The sequence below is a fragment of the Amblyraja radiata genome, chromosome 2, assembly GCF_010909765.2.
Source record: "Amblyraja radiata isolate CabotCenter1 chromosome 2, sAmbRad1.1.pri, whole genome shotgun sequence".
In the NCBI taxonomy this organism is placed as follows: Eukaryota; Metazoa; Chordata; class Chondrichthyes; order Rajiformes; family Rajidae; genus Amblyraja; species Amblyraja radiata.
Window position 1 is genome coordinate 128193534 of NC_045957.1, and position 23520 is coordinate 128217053.

General features: G+C 43.2%; 1 protein-coding gene across 2 annotated transcripts in view; it reads right to left on the reverse strand.

Annotated features, from left to right (window-relative positions):
* The window catches only part of nebl (nebulette), a 308612-nt gene extending 287110 nt beyond the window's left edge, over positions 1 to 21502 (reverse strand). Inside the window, exons 1-2 of one of the 2 annotated variants that reach the window (XM_033015411.1) lie at positions 21255 to 21502; positions 20473 to 20567 (exon numbers count right to left, since the gene is read on the reverse strand). In XM_033015411.1, coding sequence (XP_032871302.1) covers positions 20473 to 20567; positions 21255 to 21323 — 164 coding nt within the window. In that variant the 5' untranslated portion in view covers positions 21324 to 21502. The remainder of the gene's footprint in view (positions 1 to 20472; positions 20568 to 21254) is intronic. The other variant, XM_033015403.1, reaches the window with a different exon arrangement.
* Positions 21503 to 23520: the final 2018 nt, after the last annotated feature.

Consider the following 23520-nt stretch of genomic DNA (forward strand, 5'->3'; position numbering starts at 1 on the left):
AAATAATCACACAACCACCAGCAGGAACAGAAGCACGAGATAACCGAAACAAAATTACTCAGGAATTATTCAAGCTAATCAGGATAATTTATATTCATTTTAATTTCATTTCATTATTTCTTATTGTTTCAATCGCACTTCAATCGCTGATGATCTTCAGCAATTCGTTTGTTATTTTATGTAAAAGTGTATTATTCTAAGTTACCACTCATTTAGAATTGATAGTTTTATTGCAGAGGAAAAACACCATAAGAATGAGAGAAAATTGGTTGCACGGCAGCAGTTCCCTTGGCAACGAGATGCCATTCTGTCTCCAAATGCTGTTCCCATTGCAATGCTCAGGAGCAGTTTAAGGTTTTGCATTTCTCAGAATTGTTCGAAAGATAAATCTGAAATGTCAAATATATTTTATATGTCACGTTTATACAATATTTCCAAAATGTTCTAACCCCTGGCAGAGATGACAATGCTATTTCAGGGCTCATAACGCAGGGAAACACGTAATAGGAAACCATACATCCCCTCAAGCCTGCTCTGCTATTCGATAGAAGCATAACTGATCTGTTCCTTGCCTTCAACACCATATTTCTGCCTAATCTCCATAACATTAAATTTCCCTGCAGTGTAAAGATCTATCTCTGCCTTTAATATACATAATGATTCAGTATCCATAGCTCTCTGGGGTGAAGAATATCAAAGATTCTAAATGCATCAGTAAAGAACTAACTTATCATAAGTGGTTGACTCGTGAGAACTATGCACCCCCCCCCCCCCCCCCCCCCCCCCCCCGCCCCCCGGTTCTAGATTTGGCCACCAAATGAAACTTCACCGCAACATCCAGCTTCTCAAACCTCCTTAGGGATTACGTGTCAACGTGCTCACCTCTCATTCTGCTAACCGCCAGAAAATGACTCACTACATTCCAACTTTCTTCATAGACAATCTCCGCTTCCTGCAAATCAATCTAATGGATTTTTGATGCACAGTCTTTAAGGCAAGCATGTCCTTTTGTAAATAAGCAGCCCAGATTCGCACGCAGTGCTCTGGCTCTGGTCTCCTGGGTAGGACAATTGGTCCAGTTCTTAGGGATGCTAATAGCTATTTGTTTTAAAACAAAATATACATACTACCATCTTATTACATGTTATTTGGATTACTTCCCTCATCAAATCCCCTTTCGCGCATCCCACTTCCCTCACTATATTTCTAATGCTGTGTTCGCTACTCCCACTACGTAAACTCCTCGACTGCCAGTAAGTTCTCTGAGGATCTCATAACCGCCCCCGACATCTGCACCATCGGGGCGTCTCCCCTCCATCTCAGCACTGACGACCTCATTTCTTTATTCAATACTGCTTGCTCTTCCATCCTGGATTCTGTTGCTCCTCTTAAAATGAAAAAGCCTAAGCCTAAAGGCTGGCCCTGGCTCAATGACACCACCAGAGCCCTAAGAAGAGAGTGCAGAAAATCAGAACGGAAGTATAAATCTGATAAGCTTCAAATTTGCTTTGAACTTCTGAAAAACAATCTTCACAAGTACCAGGAAGCAGTAAAATCTGCAAAAACAAAATGCTTTTCCGCCCTTATTTCCAAAAATGCTCATAACTCCAAGGTCCTTTTTAGTACCATCACCTCTATCATATGTCCTGCCCTCAGCACCAGCTTAACTAGGTCCCCTGCTAAATGAGAGAAATTTACTGCATTTTTCACCAGCAAAGTTAAGAACATCAGATAGAACATTTCCCCTCCCATCCGTGACCTGGCTGTCTCATTGGTCTGTTCTTCAAAATTAGACTGTTTCCAAACCGTTACTCTACCCTCCCTTGTAAAACTGGTCACCACCATGAAACCTACTACCTGCCCCCTCGACGTTATCCCCACTGCCCTTCTGAAGGATGTCATTACAATAGCTGGTCCCAGCATCCTCACCATTTTCAACAGTTCTCTGGCCACTGGCACTGTTCCTACCTGTTTCAAGCATGCGGTGGTCCAGCCCCTCCTGAAAAAACATAACCTCGACCGACCCCACCTTGGCTAGCAACTACAGACCTATTTCAAAACTGCCTTTCCTTTCAAAAGCCCTTGAAAACTTATGCCTTACCTTCACCAAAATACTGTCTTGGAAACTTTCCAATCAGGTTTCAGGGCCCACCACAGATCAGAGTCTGCCTTGATGAAGGAACATAATGACCTACTGCTCACCGTTGACTCCGGCCACTGTGCAATCCTGATCCTTCTCGACCTCAGCGCAGCATTTGACACTGTCGACCACACCATCCTAATTGACCGTCTCCGGTATGGGGTTGGTATTGATGGCACTGCCCTGAGATGGTTCATCTCCTACCTCAAAGGTAGGAGTTTCTCGACTAACATAGGCAACTCTTTCTCCTCCCCAGCTAATCTCTGCTGTGGGGTTCCACAAGGTTCCATCCTTGGCCCCATTCTCTTCTCCCTGTATATGCTTCCCTTAGGCCAAGCCATTGAAAGACACGGCATTTCCTTCCATTGCTACGCTGACGATACACAACTCTATCTCCCCATGAAGCCCAAAAACCAATCAAATCTGTTTAACCTTACCCGCTGCCTCGAGGATATAAAGTGTTGGATGGCCCAGAACTTCCTCCAACTAAACGAGAGTAAGTCTGAGGTCATCCTTCTCGGCCCCTCGAACTCAATCAAAATGATAGCAGGCAGCCTTGGAAGCCTTACCCCACTACTCAAACCCGACATCAAAAACCTTGGCGTGATATTTGACTCAGCACTGAAATTTGACAAACAAGTCAATGCCGTGGTAAAAGCTAGCTTCTTCAAGCTTCGGACGATAGCTAAAATAAAACAATTCCTCCAGTTTGATGGCCTCGAAAAGATCATCCACACATTTATCTCCTCCCGCCTAGATTACTGTAACTCCCTTTACACTGTCATCAGCCAATCTTCCCTGTCCCGCCTGCAACTGGTCCAAAACCTCGCAGCGAGACTCCTGACGGGCACCCGAAAAAGTGGACCACATCACCCCGATCCTGGCCTCTCTCCACTGGCTCCCTGTGTGGTTCCAAATATATTTCAAGATCCTTCTTTATGTTTACAAAGCCCTTAACGGGCTTGCCCCCACCTACATCAAAAGTCTGCTTACCTACCACACCACCTCCACGTCCCTCAAATCAGCCGACTTGGGGTTACTGAACATCCCGCGGTCTAGGCATAAGCTCAGGGGCGACCGTGCCTTTGCGGTTGCATCTCCTAGACTGTGGAACAGCATCCCTCTTCCCATCAGAACTGCCCCCTCCATCGACTCAAAAGTCGAGACTTAAAACTCATCTCTACTCTCAAGCCTTTCTTGACGTCCTCTGAGGGAGGGCTATATGTATGTATTTATGTATGTACTTAATCTATGAACCAATGTTGTATAACGTTAGTACCTCCACCAATGTAAAGCACTTTGGTCAACGAGAGTTGTTTTTTAAATGTGCTATAGAAATAAAAGTGACTGACTTGACTTCTCCCTCTTCTGAATTTCCTTGTCAGCTAGTTCCTAAAAAAGAATGTAGGAATGAAGGTGCCTTATCACTAGTACCACTAATGGTAGCCATAATGATGCCCACTGCCAATGACGACAAAGTTCTGACCTGGATTGCCAACATTACATTCAGATGGTGGGTGTGGCTTTCTCCTGTGGGTTTGAGTACAAGCAAGCCAGGATGTATAACAAAGCATTCCAAGAGCAGTTCAGACTTCCCCTGTGACTATGAAGCTTGTATGAAATGAAATTAAAATTAACGGAAATGTGGGGGTAAGAAGGTATAGCTGTTAACCTATTCTAAAAATTGTCTCTTTCTTGGAGAGCACTACAGCCCTCAGTGACCATATTGTTATGTTCAGAGACAAGTTTTAAAAGCCAATCTCTGGGTAAACAGAGGGTCAGAATTTAGGAGATTGAGGGGGGATCTTATAGAAACTTACAAAATTCTTAAGGGGCTGGACAGGCTAGATGCAGGAAGATTGTTCCCGATGTTGGGGAAGTCCAGGACAAGTGGTCACAGCTTAAGGATAAGGGGGAAATCTTTTAGGACCGAGATGAGAAAAACATTTTTCACACAGAGAGTGGTGAATCTCTGGAACTCTCTGCCACAGAAGGTAGTTGAGGCCAGTTCATTGGCTATATTTAAGAGGGAGTTAGATGTGGCCCTTGTGGCTAAAGGGATCAGGGGGTATGGAGAGAAGGCAGGTACAGGATACTGAGTTGGATGATCAGCCATGGTCATATTGAATGGCGGTGCAGGCTCGAAGGGCCGAATGGCCTACTCCTGCACCTAATTTCTATGTTTCTATGTTTCTATGTTCCCGATGCTGGGGAAGTCCAAGACAAGGGGTCACAGCTTAAGGATAAGGGGGAAATCTTTTAGGACCGAGATGAGAAAAACATTTTTCACACAGAGAGTGGTGAATCTGTGGAATTCACTGCCACAGAAGGTAGTTGAGGCCAGTTCATTGGCTATATTTAAGAGGGAGTTAGATGTGGCCCTTGTGGCTAAAGGGATCAGGGGGTATGGAGAGAAGGCAGGTACAGGATACTGAGTTGGATGATCAGCCATGATCATATTGAATGGCGGTGCAGGCTCGAAGGGCTGAATGGCCTACTCCTGCACCTATTTTCTATGTTTCTATATAGATCTGGCATAGAGATACAGCAATACCAAGTCCATCATCATCATCGGCGGTCACTCAAAACGAGTATGACTGTCCTCTCTCCTCCATAGGGTCGTCTACTTGTGGGTCTGCAGATGTCTGTAGAAGCCGATCCACGATCCACACACCTTGGTGCAACGTGGGCTGTGGAGACTGGCGGTGGTTGGTAGTCGGCGAGCCCCCTTCTCTTTCTCCTTACGATGCTGTCGCTTTGTCTCTGCGACACAAAGTAGTTCCATTTCATGACGTGCAGCTCCTTCCTTCCAAGGAGCACTTATTTCAGATTATGAGCAAGATTTCTTACAATTTTCTCTGGTATTTTTAGGAAAACATTATGAATTGACACCCCTGGGGCTACTGATACAATCTACTATTACCCTTTTAACCATTTTAGCTCTTGTGCCTCAATTATATGTCTTCCTTTTTTTTGTCTCTCTGACCTCCGCATCTTTAAAACTCTATTTTCTTCCCTGTAGATACTGGCTGATTCCAACTGTGGGTGATAAATAATGAAGTCCTCTACTCAGAGTATATTCTGTATCCTCAGTATTTTCAGTTTGTTCAACATGAAGGATCAGCTGAGGAAGGCCAGTAGGTATTGACCAATAAGAGGTTTTTATACCTATGTTTGACTTAATGCCAAAAACACGGCATGGCGTCACTACTGAAGAGTCTTTCAAAGGTTTAACCTCAAAGGACAAAGTGCTGGAGTAACTCAGTGGGACAGGCAGCATCTCTGGAGAACATGGATAGGCAACATAACCTCCCAGATTTTGTACGGAAATGCAAAAGATATAATTAGTATTAAGAATTATTAAGGGATTTATCATTTTACTGGATTAAAAAGCCTCTCATAATAATAATAATAATAATATCTTTTATTGTCATTGCACGTCAGTGCAACGAGATTTAGTATGCAGCTCCACTGATGTACAAGAAAGGTAAATAAATACAATACATAAATAAGCAAGCTGAATTGATTGACGTGACCATCTGAGGGAGACTGTCCAAAGGGGGTGAGTGGGGGGGCACTCATTAGGGCCGGTTCAGAGCCGCTATAGCTCTTGGGATAAAACTGTTCCTGAGTCTGGAGGTTCGGGCGTAGAAGGCCTTGTAACGTCTGCCGGAGGAAAGTAGTTGAAACAGACCATGGCAGGGGTGTGATGAGTCCTTATGGATGCTGAGGGCCTTCCTGAGAGCTGAAAAGTGGATTCATGAGCAATATACAGGCTAATTTAAGAAAGTTACAGGAACAAAACTATATTATGTTTTGCCAATTTTTAATTGGCAAAACATAAACAGGATTGGGAGTAATTTAATTCACAACAAAAGTGAAATGGACTCAGATTTGGCAAGGAACATATGTCTGGAAGACAATGGGTGGAATGTCTACTCTGCCTACCAGATGAGGTCAGCAAAAGTCCACAATGTATGTGGTTGGGATTCATTTACATTGAATAGGCTACAGCACCCATGACTGCAAATTACAATACTGGGTGAGCTTTGGCTGTTCGTGGCAGGTCCTATTGCAGATGGTGATACAACCACATGACAAACACCCAGAAGACGCTGCCTTCTTATGTGCAGGTTGTGGCAACCCCAAACATATCAGTGAATCTTCGTGCTTTTCCTGCAGCTACACTAATTTGCCCATTCTCAGTGCTTCACTACCATAGGGAAATTACCTGGGGAAAATAAATATCCAGAGAAGCCTCCTCAGAGTTCAGATCATTATATAGTTACTCCACTCACCTTGAAAATAGTTAATTATCAACAAAACACAATGAATACAAGGGAAATAAAAGTGTGTCATGGACATGAATAACTAAGATTTAGGTGGGTGCACAAATTTATCATGCAAAATTTGAGGACAGGTAATGGGCAACTGGTAATAGCAATACAAAGTAGTTTCAAAAATGGATCAAAGATCTCACCAGACATCGTGAGTGACAATGAAACTCCTGTTTCAAACTGCTATAAAGTCACTGCCCATCTCAGGTGGGAAAGCAGATTAACAAAATCAAGATCTGTGTATAAATAGGAATAAAAGGTCCCCAAAAACAAGTTAGCCAGTATGTTTCTTTCTTGAGGAGTTGTTGAGACTGAAGAAGAGATGTCTCCCATTCCTTCTTTCCAGAGATGCTGCCTGAGTTACTGCAACATTTTGTATCTATCTTGTGCCTTCCTTGACTTGGTCCGACTACCACTATGTTTTTGATTTAAGTAGAAAGCAAAACTTCATTATTTTTATTAGCCTTAGAAGGAGTATTGCTGAAATGAAGTGGCACATAGAATCAAATAATCATGGAATCATAGAATTGTACACCACAGAAACAGACCACTTCAGTCCACCTTGTTCATGCCAACGTGATGCCTATCTGTGCTAATCCCACTTGCCTGCATTAGGCCCACATCTTTCTATGTCTTTCCTATTTAAGTATGTGTCCAAATGTATTTTAAACATTGTAATTGTATTTCCTTCTACCACCTCTTCGGGAAGTTTGTTCCAGATATTCACCGCTGTCTGATGATAAACTTGCCCATTCCCAGATCTCCTTTAAATTTCTTCCTTCGCACGTTAAATTGTGCTCTCTAGTTCTAAACTCCACCGCCCTGGAATATAAGATTCTGATCATCATAGTGAATCTCTTCTACATTATTATATATTGCTACCACATCGTTCCTGGTGTGTGTCAATGAGCACTACAATACTCCAATAATACAGTAAGTATAGAGGAATATCTGGAAATGGCCAAACTATAATGAGGTTATATGAAAACATGTGTGAAGTCAATGGCTCAATAAAACGAACTTCCATGAACTTTAAAAATGATCCAGCAGAATTATTATTAATAAAGAATGGAGATCATCTTACTAGACTTGTAATTGTGCGACCCCAACAATAATTCAGGAATGTATGCCCACATTACACCAAGACAGTTGTGAATTGTTCAAGTTCAAATGAGTTTATTGTCATGTGTCCCTGATAGGACAATGAAATTCTTGCTTTGCTTCAGCACACAGAACATAGTAGGCATTTACTACAAAACAGATCAGTGTGTCCATATACCATAATATAAATATATACACACATGAATAAATAAACTGGTAAAGTGCAAATAACAGATAATGGGTTATTAATAATCAGAGTTTTGTCCGAGCCAGGTTTAATAGCCTGATGGCTGTGGGAAGTAGCTATTCCTGAGCCTGGTTGTTGCAGTCTTCAGGCTCCTGTACCTTCTACCTGAAGGTAGCAGGGAGATGAGTGTGTGGCCAGGATGGTGTGGGTCTTTGATGATACTGCCAGCCTTTTTGAGGCAGCGACTGTGATAAATCCCCTCGATGGAAGGAAGGTCAGAGCCGATGATGGACTGGGCAGTGTTTACTACTTTTTGTAGTCTTTTCCTCTCCAGGGCGCTCAAGTTGCCGAACCAAGCCACGATGCAACCGGTCAGCATGCTCTCTACTGTGCACCTGTAGAAGTTAGAGAGAGTCCTCCTTGACAAACCGACTCTCCATAATCTTCTCAGGAAGTAGAGGCACTAATGAGTTTCCTTGATAATTGCACTAATGTTCTCGGACCAGGAAAGATCTTCAGAGATGTGCACGCCCAGGAATTTGAAGCTCTTGACCCTTTCAACCATCGACCATCGTTGATATAAATGGGGCTGTGGGTCCCCATCCTACTCCTTCCAAAGTCCACAATCATTTCCTTGGGTTTGCTTGTGTTGAGGGCCAGATTATTGTGTTGGCACCATATGGACAGTTGCTCGATCTCTCTTCTATACTCTGACTCATCCCCATCAGTGATACGTCCCACAACAGTGGTGTCGTCAGCGAACTTGATGATGGAGTTCGCACTGTGACCGGCTACGCAGTCATGAGTATAGAGTGAGTACAGCAGGGGGCTGAGCACGCAGCCTTGAGGTGCTCCCGTGATGATTGTTATTGAGGCTGACACATTTCCACCAATACGAACAGACTGTGGTCTGTGAATGAGGAAGTCGAGGATCCAATTGCAGAGGGATGTGCAGAGACCCAGTTCTGACAGCTTGGAGGGGATGATTGTATTAAATGCCGAGCTGTAATCAATGAATAACAGCCTGACGTATGAGTTTTTGTTGTCCAAGTGGTCCAGAGCGGAGTGGAGGGCCAGCGAGATCGCATCCACCATTGTTCTGTTGTGCCGGTAAGCGAACTGCAGTGGGTCCAGGTTTTTGTCGAGGTAGGAGTTGATTTGCTCCATGATCAACCTCTCAAAGCACTTCATCACCACCGGCGTTAGTGCCACTGGTCGATAGTCATTGAGGCACGTCACCTTACTCTTCTTGGGCACTGGTATAATTGATGCCCTTTTAAAGCAGGTGGGGACCTCAGACCTCAGAAGTGAGAGGTTGAAAATGACCGTAAAAACTCCAGCCAGTTGATCCGCATAGTGATGTATTCCCACTCGCTCTCATAGGAGTTGAGTGAGTGGGAAAACATCAGTAAAAAAGGTTATCAAAACTACCTTGGTGCTATCAGATTGCTTTAAAATCAATCTTATTCACTAATGGCTTTCATGAAAGAAAATTTGTCATCCTTATGCAATCTAGCCTATCTCTAATTCCAGATTCACAGTCATATTATGAGCCTTAATGTCCTTCTGAAAGAGCCCAATAGACCATATGATACCACTTGAAGGTAAGACAATGACAGATTAGTTAGAATAGACTGTCACCCAAATATTACAATGTGCTTAGGTTATTTAATGCAATGCTGGACGTCCTGATAGTGAAGGCACAATGACTGGTCCCTGGAGAAGTTGCAGAAGGTCCTCCTGCAGGAGCTGGTCATACTCCATCTGGGAGAATAAACTGGCAATTAGAATACATTGCACCTTTTTTAAAGGTACAAATCATACTACAATCAAATTTCCAAAAGGGACCATTTCTAGTGGAAATGGACTTACGCTTCAAGGAACTATTCACTTCAGCACAAGAGTCAAGTCATGAGTGTTTCGTTTTTATATGTACCGAAATGGAACAATGAAATTCTTCCTAAGATAGATACAAAATGCTGGCGTAACTCAGCGGGACAGGCAGCATCTCTGGAGAGAAGGAATGGGTGACGCTTTGGGTCGAGACCAAAGAAGGGTCTCGACCCGAAACATCACCCATTCCTTCTCTCCAAAGATGCGGCCTGTCCCGCTGAGTTACTCCAGCATTTTGTGTCTATCTTCGGTTTAAACAAGCATCTGCAGTTCCTTCATACACAATGAAATTCTTCCTTGCAGCAGCACAAAAGGTTTGTAAATGCAGTACCCAGAAGACAACATAATAACAACAAAAACAAAAAAGTTCAAGAAGTGAACTAAACCGACTGTAGTGCAAAACAAAAAGAAGCCTAAGTTCCTAGAGCAACCAAGACCGTTCGTGGTTTAGTTGGAGTTTGCATTGTTCAACAGACTGATAGTTTTTGGGAAAAAGCTGTTCCTGAACCTGGATGTCACAATTTTCAGACTCCTAAATCCACATAGAAACACATAACTTTCAGTACACCAAAAAGCAAACTGTGCAGTGTTAGAAGCATAGAAACATAGAAACATTGAAAATAGGTGCAGGAGTAGGCCATTCGGCCCTTCGAGCCTGCACCGCCATTCAATATGATCATGGCTGATCATCCAACTCAGTATCCCATACCTGCCTTCTCTCCATACCCCCTGATCCTTTTAGCCACAAGGGCCACATCTAACTCCCTCTTAAATATAGCCAATGAACTGGCCTCAACTACCTTCTGTGGCAGAGAATTCCACAGATTCACCACTCTCTGTGTAAAAAAATTATTTTCTCATCTCGGTCCTAAAAGACTTCCCTCTTATCCTTAAACTGTGACCCCTTGTTCTGGACTTCCCCAACATCGGGAATAATCTTCCTGCATCTAGCCTGTCCAACCCCTTAAACATTTTGTAAGTTTCTATAAGATCCCCCCTCAATCTTCTAAATTCTAGCGTGTAGCTAGGAGATGGGAATTAAAGATTCATGACGAACATTATTGCATTGGTATCTGCAAGTGGCTGCCCACATTTTCAGGCTGCCCACATGTTTCCTTATTGTTGACTTTCACCGTGCTTACTACAGACTTTCCCCAATCATGCACAGCTGCCATCCCTGCCCTATATAATGAACCTGTGCCTCAGTCCATCAGAGCTACTTATGACAAAAGGACAGTCCCATGAGAATGATCATAGGGCAGTAGGAGAATGATGTCAAGGTCATGTACACCGAGGACATGTTCACATTACTGCATTCATGGCAGTCATTCTTGTGGCTAGTATGGCAAGATGTTATTATATAAATGCTTCAACTCACTTCCTTTGATTCACAACAGTAAAAACACAGCAACTGCAACTGCCAGTGCTCCCCTGGGTGAATTTAGTATTCAACACAGCATTTATTTTATATTTCAAATAAAGCTGAAATCCAGTTTCTGGGTATGTGTGTTCCTGCCATTTCTCATCCGCTCCAAAAGCATGCCTTGCAGGACACTCATGGCCAGTCACTTCCTTTGATCTGGTGACTCTTAAAAATAGAATAATTCATACCAGAATACATCCTCAATAAGTTTCTGGAATAAATGCAGCAGTGGCATTGGCAAGGTGTCCAGTTCTGTTAAAAGATTGCTTGAAATGTCACCTCTGTTCCACACTCTGTTGCCTGACCCGCTGCCCGATCCGTTTCTAGAAAGATCTGTATTTTATTCTTGGTGCAGAAAGCTTTTCACTGAAGTCATGTTAAAATTGGCATTTGCGGTGTTCATTCGCAAGCTGCTCGCCACAGTAAGGAAAAGAGAGCGCCATGCAAAATAAATACTTGCAGGTATTTTAAGTGGGAACCAACTGTTTAATGAGCCTCCATGTAGTTGTGCCTGTCACTGGCACCAATTTCTTTACACGATGGTGCTTTACACTAAATGTGACCTAAACCGACCTTGAAAGCCATTTAATATCCATTAGGAATTCAGCAATATCGAGCTCTCTTTTCCCCATCTCAAAAGAGGCCAAGGGTATACAAAAAGGGGCTCAACGTTGTGTTGTCCAGAAAAATATACATCTTGAGGTTAAGGATATGCATGCACATGTTGCCCATGTAGCATTAAGAATGCATGTGCATGCCCTGCAATGAAATTCATGAACTTCTTTCTTGTATTCGGACCATTTCCAATCCCTAACTATTTCCAACATTATTTGAATTTGTTGTAGACGCCCAGTATTTTACCTCTGCTTCAAGATAGAAGAAAATGGCAGATAAAATCTTGAATGTTCAACAAATAATTCATAGGGAAGATCAATAAATATTAGATTTACAAAATCATTGCTTCAGTTCCATTCCCCAGTACTGAAAATGAAAGCATAGAGGGAATGAACATTACACAAAGAATAAGTACTGAAAAAAAAGTGAAATTCCGAACTGAAAATGCAATAAATCCTATTTGGTGGCATTAGACAATAGACAATAGACAACAGGTGCAGTAGTAGGCAATTCGGCCCTTCGAGCCAGCACTGCCATTCAATGTGATCATGGCTGATCATCGCCAATCAGTATCCCATTCCTGCCTTCTCCCCATATCCCCTGACTCCGCTATCTTTAAGAGCCCTATCTAACTCTCTCTTGAAAGGTATTCTAGATGTCCTAAGACATCTTGCTTATTGATTGATTGATTGATGATGATTGATGATTGATTGATGAATGATTGAATACCTTATTGTCATTCAGACTTACGGTCTGAACGAAATTTCGTGCTGCAGTCATACATACAATCATACAATAATAAACAACAATAACACAAATTAACACCACCACAGTGTATCCTCCAAGCACCTCTCACTGTGGTGGAGGCAAAATCTTAGGGGTTACTGTCTCTTCAGTAACTGTTACTTATTATTCCAGTGTCTATCACAAAAGTATCACAAGATTATTTTCCCCATGATTATGGATAAAATCAAGAAAAAAACATGAATTATCCAACAGTTGTTTGTAATCAAAGGCTCTGGACAATAAGACCTCTCATCAGCCAGGTCCTAACGATGCTACCCTAGCTGCCTGGACAGAAGTTCAAATTTAGCAGCTTTTCCCAGCCCTGTTCTTCGTTCCCCCTTGCTGATGTCAAGTTGTTATGAAGCTTGCATTATATTCCATCATCTGTGGATACACTCTACTAAAATGGTCAACATATTTTGCTCTCTTGGGTCCACTGTCCCAGATAACTCACCCCAAGGACAATGGAATGATTATTGTTTACGTTCTTAGAATTTTGCTGTATGATAGTGAACTGTGAACAACAGACAGCTGCCAAGAAGGACAGCGCAATTATTTGTACCTTGAATGACTGCAGAATATTCCTGATGCCTCATGGATGGCAAATATTCCCCCCATGTGCCTATCCTTTCAGACAAAGATGCCAATCGATCTGGTCCTAGCATTGGCCGTGTTATTTCAGGGATGTATACATGATTAAATATGGCTTCATCCCTGAGGATATTATATTGCTAGGTGGTCTAAGCCAACGGGCACGCAGAGCATCCAATGCTTTGTTTTTGGGATGTTAGTAAATGAGATTTTAAAAAACATTCAATATCAATTGTGACAATTGTTGTGAATTTGTGGAATTCTCTGCCTCAGAAGGCAGTGGAGGCCGATTCACTGGATGTATTCAAAAGAGAGTTAGATAGAGCTCTTAGGGCAAGCAGAATCAAGGGATATGGGGAGAAGGCAGGAACGGTGCACTGATTGTGGATGATCAGCCATGATCACATTGAATGGTGATGCTGGCTCGAAGAGCCGAATAGCCCACTCCTGCACCTATTTTCTATGTTTCTAAGCTGCTGTTGATGACAGAAGCTAATGGTGACATTGGCTATGTTTAGGAATGCATCACCATGACGATCAATGGTTTCAACAGGTCCATAGTTGACACCAGTTTCGCAAGTCAGGCCCAGAACTGTAGATCCAACATTAATAGCCAAGGATATTTTCAGTTATAGCACACATGCCAAACTTTATCTTTATAAAATCAGGCAACTTAGTCATCAACAGAAAGCTATGGCCTCACTAAAGATTGATAGCTGCATGTCTGTTTCTCACAGAGAAGAAGAAAGAAAGAAGAAGAACGAGGCAACTAATAGTCATAAATCCAACTATGTATACAATATCCAATTTGAGTAATATTTAACAATTGAACTTATGAAGTAAAATGCAAAATATGTTGGTCCATAAACTAAATGGCACACATAAGAGAATAATAGTTGTACATCATGCATTTTCACACAATTTCTTTGATTTATGTAATTGGTTAGTTTTAATTCACCAACTGTATTATTATAAGTGGCAATGAGGCAGTGCAGCTGTGCCAATATACTAGTTTCACATAAAGAACTCTCAGTTTCACTCATGCCAATCTCAAACAACATCAATTAGACAGCAGCCAACTCCATTCACGGACTTCCACTCCATGCTGGTCCAATTCAATGGCATAAAGCTAGGGACAAAACTCAAGCCAAACACAAATATGTGCTATTGGCAGAAAAAAGCAGAAATCACCCTAACCTTCTTTCCAACATCAATAGACCTGCAAGTTGAAATGTCAATTAAACAAATTATTTTATACTTCCATTCCTTAATGCTTTTCAATTGAATGGATGTGACAACTATGTTCTGAGAGTATTCCTCTAAATCCCAGTGAAGGTGGCATGGTAAAAAAAGACGAGAATTCCCTAAAATCTAAAAAAAAATCCAAGTGTTAAAAAAATCATAATGTATTTGATTTCTATTCAGGAATCCAAGAATTTATATGTTCAAAAATAAATTGTAATGTAATTGTTTGGAACTTCCTGAATGTTTCCACCATAAGTAACCACTTATTAGGTGTACAACTTAAAGGAACAAGCAATCTGCTAGAGAATCTCAGCAGACCGAGCAGCACCAGTGTGGTGGGACAGGGAGAAATTGCCAATATTTTGAGTGAAAACAAGGCTTTTTGCAATATGTCAACTATGAATTCACCCTCACAGATCCTGCTTGACTCACTGAGCTCATGCAGCAAATTATTTGTTCCTCAAGATGCCAACATCTTCAGTCTCTTGTGTAAATTGGTCACTTATGTGTGTAACTGGGTTACGCACACAAGTACAAAACTCTTAAAACTCCTTGACCTTTTGTAATTGTAATTGTCCGTCAATATATCTGGTCAAAGGCATCTCTGCCCAACAGCCCCATCAGTAGGTGTACACACGAGCCACTTGCTTAGGACTCCCTTCAAATTACGCAAAGATTTTCAAACTTCCAGCCAGAAAAAACATGTTTTTCCTGGGGCTGTATAAACAATTTTTTTACCTAAAATATTGTAACTAACTGGAACCAGCACTGTGCTGGAAAATTGTATTAGTACAGAGCGGAATTTGATGGTCAGCATTAACGCAAAGAGAAGCGCACCCACCAGCGTGATAGAGCCGGGCCGGGCCGGAGGGGGGGAGGTGGCTTCACAAAGCTGCATGGGCAGCGCGGAGAAGCTTCAGCACGTGGGTGCCTCTTACCTCGCGATGGAGCAGTCAAAGATCCTATAGCGGAGCAGAGCTGTAGGGTCTTTGCTGCAGAACTTTCTCGATCTTTCTGCACCTTTTGAAGGTGGGTGGGCTAACGTACCTCGTGGAAAACTGAGAGCGACCAGGGGGTGGGGGGGGGGGGTGGCCTTGAGGTAAGGCATTGTGAGGTCAGCAGCTGGGCAACCTTAATATTTTTTTTAATGTCAGTTTGGTGGTAAATTTTATTAAATATCTCGGGAAATTATGGACCAAATTTATAGAGGATTGGATTTTTTAAATCATAAGGAACATTTCTACCAGAAGATGTAAAAATTTCGCTGTTATTTCACTGTTATTGCAACGTCAGCAGCTGGGCAGATTTAAAAAAGGTCAGATTGGTCAATAATTTTAATTAAAAAGTCGGGAAAATAATGTACCCAATGTATAGATTTCTAAAATCACAAGGAAAATCTCTACTGAAATATGAAAACATTTTCCCGTTTCGGCGTCTGGTTTTCGAGGTGATATGTTTCACAGGCAAAATGACATACACACACACACACACACAGATTTTAAAAGTATACTAGACCAAGTGCAGACCCGTTGGGTCTGCTCCCCCAACGCAGCTGTTCCCTACCCGTAGCCCCCACGGGATAGATAGATAGATAGATAGATAGATAGATAGATAGATAGATGGATGTGTAGGGTTTTGTTTAGGAATTGCCTGGAAAGCACTGTCAGCAATGGTGGGTGAGACAGATACGATAGCAGTAATTAAGAGACTTCTAGATAAGTGCGTGGATATGCACGGAATGGAGGAATATGGATTAGGTGTAGGCAGGTTAGGTTTGATGTAAGCATCATGTTCGGCACAGACATTGTAGGGTGAAGGACCTGTTCCTCTACTGTACTGGTCTATGCGTTGTGTTCCTAACAAATCATTACTTATTCTTATTACCCAATATCTCTTCAATTAAGGCGAACTGCTACATGGCTTCTTCCCCCACTACCTCCTTTCTTTTCTTTCTCCAAACCCTCCAGACTCTCCCTTGTGCCCAACCTGGATTTGCAACTATTTCTCTCCTCCCCATCCCCTTCCACCTCCATTTTTTCCCCAAGCTTCACAATTCACAACGTGTCTATCCTTTTGTCTTTTCATCTCTGGCCCTTATCCAAACATCTACCTATCAAAAAAACCGTAGAGGGAATGAACATGATTACCATCGAGCCAATCACAGTGTACAGATATATGATAAAAGCAATAATGTTCAGTGCTAGATAAAGTCTAGTTACATCCAATTTGATAGACTACATTGTTAGTATTCTGAAGGGACACTTCAGGTGCAACTCCGCTCAATAAATTGCTGCCTTGCAGCTTTGCAGTTTGCTGCAAGGCTATTCCTTTTTGACGGCATCATTGTGGAAGAGCTGCAGGAAGCTATCCAGATAGCTAAATATTGCTTCAAGACATAAATTGTTGCTCAACCAGAACCCTTCTTGTATTGCAACTCTTATATATTTCCACCGGTGATTAAGAGAGAAATGGTCAATCGCACTTGGCCATCAACACTCATGAGTTTGCATTGAATAGATCAGGTTAACTAATGCACACCAAGCATCCCACAAGTAAAACAAAATGGGCAAAGTATGCATTTTCCAAAACCCAAGGAATTTATTTGGCATGGCTGGCATTTAGTGTCCATCCCTAATTGTCCCCTGAACTGAGCAGGGGCAATTATGAGACAATCATATTGATAGATCTGGAATTACACATAGCAAAAAGCAAGTAAGGATAACATCATTTCTCCCCTAAAGAGTATTACTGAAGCAGTGATGTGAGGCAATTCAGCAGGTTCAAGGTCACCATTGTTGATACGAGTGTTTTATTAAAATTCCCAAATTACCGTGGTGGGATTTGAACTCTTGCCTTCAAATCAATAATGTAGACCTCTGGATAATAGTCTATTAACTCAACCACAATGCTACCTTACCCAGCTGAACAAGGTGAACGCTAAACAAATTGATGATACTAAAATACAGTGCTTTTGTGTAATAATAAATCGATCATCGATGTACAAACAGTTTATTATGTATTGTACATAATCTGTGAATAAACTACCAACACAGTCAGATTAAAGTGCCTTTTTGATACTGATTGTCAGACTCAAGAATCCCATATTGAACTAATCCTATGGATTTTTTTGCCTTGCTCTGACTGTGCAAGGACTAGTCATCAGAGGAAAACTTACAACAGCCATAATCGTGATCTCAAAATACTTTTGAAGCCCTCAAATGAAATGTGGGAAAACAGCCCAATAACTGTTCCTGGCATAATTTACAGGGCAGGGTAAGCAAGCTGAATTTCAGATGCACTAATTTAACATGCTCTCCCCAGCAGAGAATACTTAAATGATGTATCAGAACATAAATCTCTACTAGTATCCGGAAATGCCTCAAGTTCTCATGCTGGACCATACAAAGTGTAATTTGTACCTTCTTCAGCTAATCAGAAACAAGATTTGATTTTGATGAAATAAGACCAAAAAATGGCACATCGAGTTTTATGTTTACAACATGAGGCTCTCTACTCCAGGGCTTCTGAAATGCTCTCCTTCACCCATAAAGACCACAGTCTGTTAGGGTCAACAACCTCACCTCCACCACTATAACACTGAACACCGGCGTGCCACAGGGCTGTGTGCTCAGCCCTCTCCTCTACTCCCTCTTCACCCACGACTGCATCCCTAAGTACGGATCCAACGCCATCATTAAGTTTGCTGACGACACCACGGTGGTAGGACTGATCAGTGACAACGATGAGTCAGCCTACAGAGAGGAGGTCCAGCACCTGACAACCTGGTGTGCCAATAATAACCTCGTCCTCAACTCCAAGAAGACGAAGGAACTTATTGTCGACTTCAGGAAGGTCAGAGGGGGCAGACATACCCCCATCCACATAAACGGGACTGAGGTGGAGCGCGTCTCCAGCTACAAATTCCTCGGGGTACACATCTCGGAGGATTTGTCCTGGTCCCTCAACACCTCCAAGCTGATCAAAAAGGCACAGCAGCGCCTTTACTTCCTGAGGAGGCTCAAGAAAGCCCACCTGTCCCCCCAGACCCTGACTAACTTCTACCGGTGTACTATCGAGAGCATCCTGACCACCTGCTTCACGGTATGGTACAGCAGCTGCACTGTTGCGGACAGGAAGGCACTACAACGGGTGGTGAAAACCGCGCAGCACATCATCGGTGCCCCGCTCCCTGCCATGGATGCCCTCCACCGAAAACGGTGTCTGAAACGAGCTGGGAAGATCATTAAAGACCCCTCCCACCCCAACCATGGACTGTTTGCCCTCCTCCCATCAGGGAGGCGGTACAGGAGCCTCAGGTCTCGTACCAGTAGGATGAGGAACAGCTTCTACAATCATACCGTCGCATTGCTGAACTCGGAGTCCCGCCGATAGATTCCTCCGGTCCCTCCGTCCCCATTGTTTAATTATTCTGTATTTTTTATTATTCTGTATCCTCTTTTTTTTATTTTTTTTTATTTCTATATTGCACTACTATGGACTGACGCAAAACTGCATTTCGTTGTACCCATACTCAGTATTTGTGCAATGACATTAAAGTTGAATTGAATTAAATGTGGCTTTCCCCATTTCATTGATTTTGGAACCCCTGTCACATGTATTTCCTCCATCTCCTGCTCTGCGCTCAACCTCCACCTCACCCCATCTGCAACCCCCTCCCCCCCCCCCCCCCCCCAGGGTCTTAAACAGCTCTTCCATATGAGGCAAAGGTTCACCTACACCTCTTCCATCCTAGTCTACCGCAGTCAGTGCTCATGACATGGCATGGACAATAGACAATAGGTGCAGGAGTAGGCCATTCAGCCCTTCGAGCCAGCACCGCCATTCAATGTGATCATGGCATCTTCTACATTGGTGAAACCAAGCATAAACTCTCCATCCATTTTGCAGAGCAGCTGTGCTCTGTCGGCAATGGCTATGTCGAGCTTACAGCTGCATGTCCCTTTAACTCTCTTTCCCACTCCCACACAGACCTGCCTGTCCTTGGCATTCCCCGTTGCCACAGATAGACCATAGCACAGTGGAAGTGGAGGCCTGTATACCACTTGGGTAGTTCATAAACAAATGGTATTAACATTGTATTTTCCATTTTCAGGTAATCCCCATCCTCAGTGTTTTCCTACCACACACAGTCAAATCTCCACCTAGTTTTCTTCTCATAGAAACATAGAAACATAGAAAATAGGTGCAGTAGGAAGCCATTTGGCCCTTCGCGCCAGCACCGCCATTCATTGTGATCATGGCTGATCATCCACAATCAGTAAGTAACCCGTGCCTGCCTTCACCCCATACCCCTTGATTCCGCTAGCCCCTAGAGCTCCATCTAACTCTATTTTTAATTCATCCAGTGAATCGGCCTCTACTACCTTCTGTGGCAGAGAACTCCACAAATTCACAATTATCTGGGTGAAAACGTTTTTTCTCATCTTACTTTTAAATGGCTACCCATTTATTCTTAGACTGTGGCCCCTGGTTCTGGACTCCCCCAACATTGGGAACATTTTTCCTGCATCTAGTTTGACCAGTCCTTTTATAATTTGGTCTCCCTTTGTTCATTTTCCCCATCCACTCCTCCTTGCACTTGTCTCCATCTGCCCATCTTCCCCTACAATCTGGCTCCATCTTGCCACACTTTATCCCACCCACCCACACCCACCTCCCTTCTCCATCTGCTATACATTGGCAATCTTCCCTCCTTTTGCCTCCACTGATACTGCTTGACCTCCAAGTTTCTTTAGGCTGGAAACTAGCATCTGCAGTCTCTTTTGTCTTCATTTATTAGTTCCGTTTTGAAAACGCTAAATATTTTTGAAAACTCTGGTTTGAACTAACAAAACAATCAAGCATTAAGCAAAAGTATTTTGTAAACTTTCCTAATTACTTTTCCTAATCAGACCATAATGTGGGGGGGGGGGGGGGGTTACCTTACCTCACAATAAGACAACATTGTTTTCAAGTAAGAGAAGGAAGTAAAGATACACATTTTATGAAGTGCTGCCGTACCTCAGGCTCACTGAACTTGTTTGTAGGGTATGGATTGGAATGAGAGCAAAACATAACACTGATCTTTTTGTTGGGCCGCTTCAGTGAGGCTTGCTATTATCCACACATCAAAAATAAATGAACATTTACTCACGCATTACAATAAGGTTTCTTTTCATATCCTTTGTACGTTTTCATATTTAGGGTCATTCTGCAGATCTCACAGTGGAAACATGCCCTGTGCCAATACTGTAAAGAGAGACCAAGATAAATCATCTTCTGCTTTGCATAATACTTGAGCCAACGTGAAAAAAAATCCCACGGAAAAAATACGTTAATCGTTCCATGCATGTCATTCCGACAATAAACCTTAACCCAATATGAAAGGATAAATAGCAGTGTTGCTGGAAAGAAAATTAACGTGCGCTATACCACGCACCTCTCTACAATATATTATGCGTCAAACAGTGGATCATTGATTTGTAAACGCAGAATGCTAAAAAAAAAATAGCACCCAATATTCACAACTGAGCCTTCAAGTATGTTGAATGTATATTGTTAAATGCAGCACTGAACCAGATCGCTTCAGGTACAACAACCTTCACTGACAGGTTGCTTAGTACCATCGTTCTACAGTCAAACGCTTCGCACCATTCAGCAATGCGTCACATAGCGAACAAGTACATTAGATCCATTCGGGGATGTCAACCCTTGAGATCGACACTTTTCGCCCAGTTCGGAGACAGACTACTGCCCCCCCCCCATCATTTTAAAGCTCTGATCGGTCAGATCTCAACCCTCTCGCAAACCAGCATCACCTCGCATTTCCCCGCAACCACGCGCGCTCATTCCCGTTTCGTTTCCCCATTTAACTCGGGAGACAAGTGGAGATTGAAGCAACCTTTAACACTCGCGGTGACATGGAATGCACATTACCTTATCCAAGCAGTTCACTTTTTCCGTGGGATAAACAATTTTCCCACACCGTGCACACTGTGGATTCATGGCGCTGAAAGCTGAAGAGCGAAGATGCGCCACTTTCTCGCCCTCCCTCTCCCTCTCCCTGTGTGTGTGTGTGTGTTTGTCTGTCTCTCTCTACCTCTCTCCCTCTCACACACACACACTTGCCTCTGCTTCCCTTGCAACCAATGCTTGCAACTCCGCCCCCGGACAGGAGCGAGCGTGCGCGTGTCCGTGCCCTGCGCGTGCCCAGTGCTCTGTAAGGAGTTGATGAGTAGGGTTGAATGAAAGTAGCAGTTCTGAGCTTTATATAAAGAGGTATCTCATATAAAAGCAGGGAAGTCATGACAAACCTTTTTTTAAACATGGGCCCCAACCTCAGCTGGAGAATTGTGTCCAATTCTGGTTGCTTCATTACAATACAATATACAATTCAATTTATTGTCATTTGGACCCCTTGAGGTCCAAACGAAATGTCGTTTCTGCAGCCATACATTACAAACAAATAGACCCAAGACACAACATAATTTACATAAACATCCATCACATTGCTGTGATGGAAGGCCAAAAAAACTTATCTCTCCACTGCACTCTCCCCCCCCCCCCCCATGTTAGAGTCAAAGTCAAACTCATTACAGGAGAAATATAGAGTCTCTGGAGAAGGTCCAGAGATGTACGTTCTTAGAATAATGCATTTATTTATAAGGATACTGAGTTGGATGATCAGCCATGATCATATTGAATGGCGGTGCAGGCTCAAAGGACCGAATGGCCTACTCCTGCACCTATTTTCTATGTTTCTATAAGTGATAAAATAATAAGTTACAAGGATATTTAGTGAGGTTGAGACTATTTCGTTTGGATAAACGAAGGCTGAGGGGGAGCTTTGACAGAAATGGATAAAAGGATAAAGTGTTTGGATGGTGGATAGCTGGTCATGAGTGAGAAATGTTGGGAATAAAAAAGGGAAAGTGCATTAATACTGAGACGAGGAAAACCTTTATATGCAGCATGGGATTGGAATTTGAACTGCACTCCCAGATATGGTGGTGGCATGTTCTATTATCACCAAGATAGAAATGGATGATGAGGAAATATTCACGAGGCTCTGGAGAAGGGGCCAGGGTGTGGAGGAAATACTTTGCAATGGTAGAGAGTTGGTGCAGACACAAATTACCTCCTCCTGTGCTGTAACCATTCAGTAATTTTGAGATACATTGAAAACAAAAAAATACTTGTATAAATGGAACCAAACTATTTGTCATAGAGTCATACAGCACAGGAACAGTCGCACACCGTGCACTCTGTGGATTCATGTCTCAGAAGCTGTAAACCAACATCCACCGCCTCTCCCACCCTCATTGCCTTCCCGGTCAATCCCAGGCCGGAACCACCGAAACTGCTGCCGCCACCAAATCGCACTGATTCCCACTGCCTCCCCGGGGCCGCTGACGCTCTATCCACTGACCTGTACCTTTGGTCCAGTCCCCCGCGGGCCTCCACCAGCGACTCCGCCGACCCTCACCTCTCCACCGCCCACCAGCAGGCATGGGCCGCGCCTCACTTAAGCTCCAGGCTCAGCAACAGGCCCACAGCCTCCATGATAAGGGGGAAATCCTTTAAAACCGAGATGAGAAGAACTTTTTTCACACAGAGAGTGGTGAATCTCTGGAACTCTCTGCCACAGAGGGTAGTCGAGGCCAGTTCATTGGCTATATTTAAGAGGGAGTTAGATGTGGCCCTTGTGGCTAAAGGGATCAGAGGGTATGGAGAGAAGGCAGGTACAGGATACTGAGTTGGATGATCAGCCATGATCATATTGAATGGCGGTGCAGGCTCGAAGGGCCGAATGGCCTACTCCTGCACCTAATTTCTATGTTTCTATGATGCAAACTCCTACACCACGGGGTCTGACTCTCCTGGGTCCTACTGTTTCTGTTTCTGTTTCCCTTCCCCTCACCTCCTACAAGGAACCTCAGTATTGATTCCACTGAGTCTTCCCCTTCCATCTCTTTTAACCAGTTTACCCCCAACGGCCCCCCACCCATACACTAGTCCTCAGGCCCGCCTCCTCTCTGAACCCTCATCCCCCCTCTACACCTCGCCTCAACCTCCGTCACCTGCCCCCTCTGACCCCAACCTCCACCATTGTCATGTCTTCACCATCCCCCATGACCTCCCCTTTTCCAATTTGGAATGGTCTGTCTTCAGCAGAGACCTCACCTTTGTTCCCCTCCGCCCC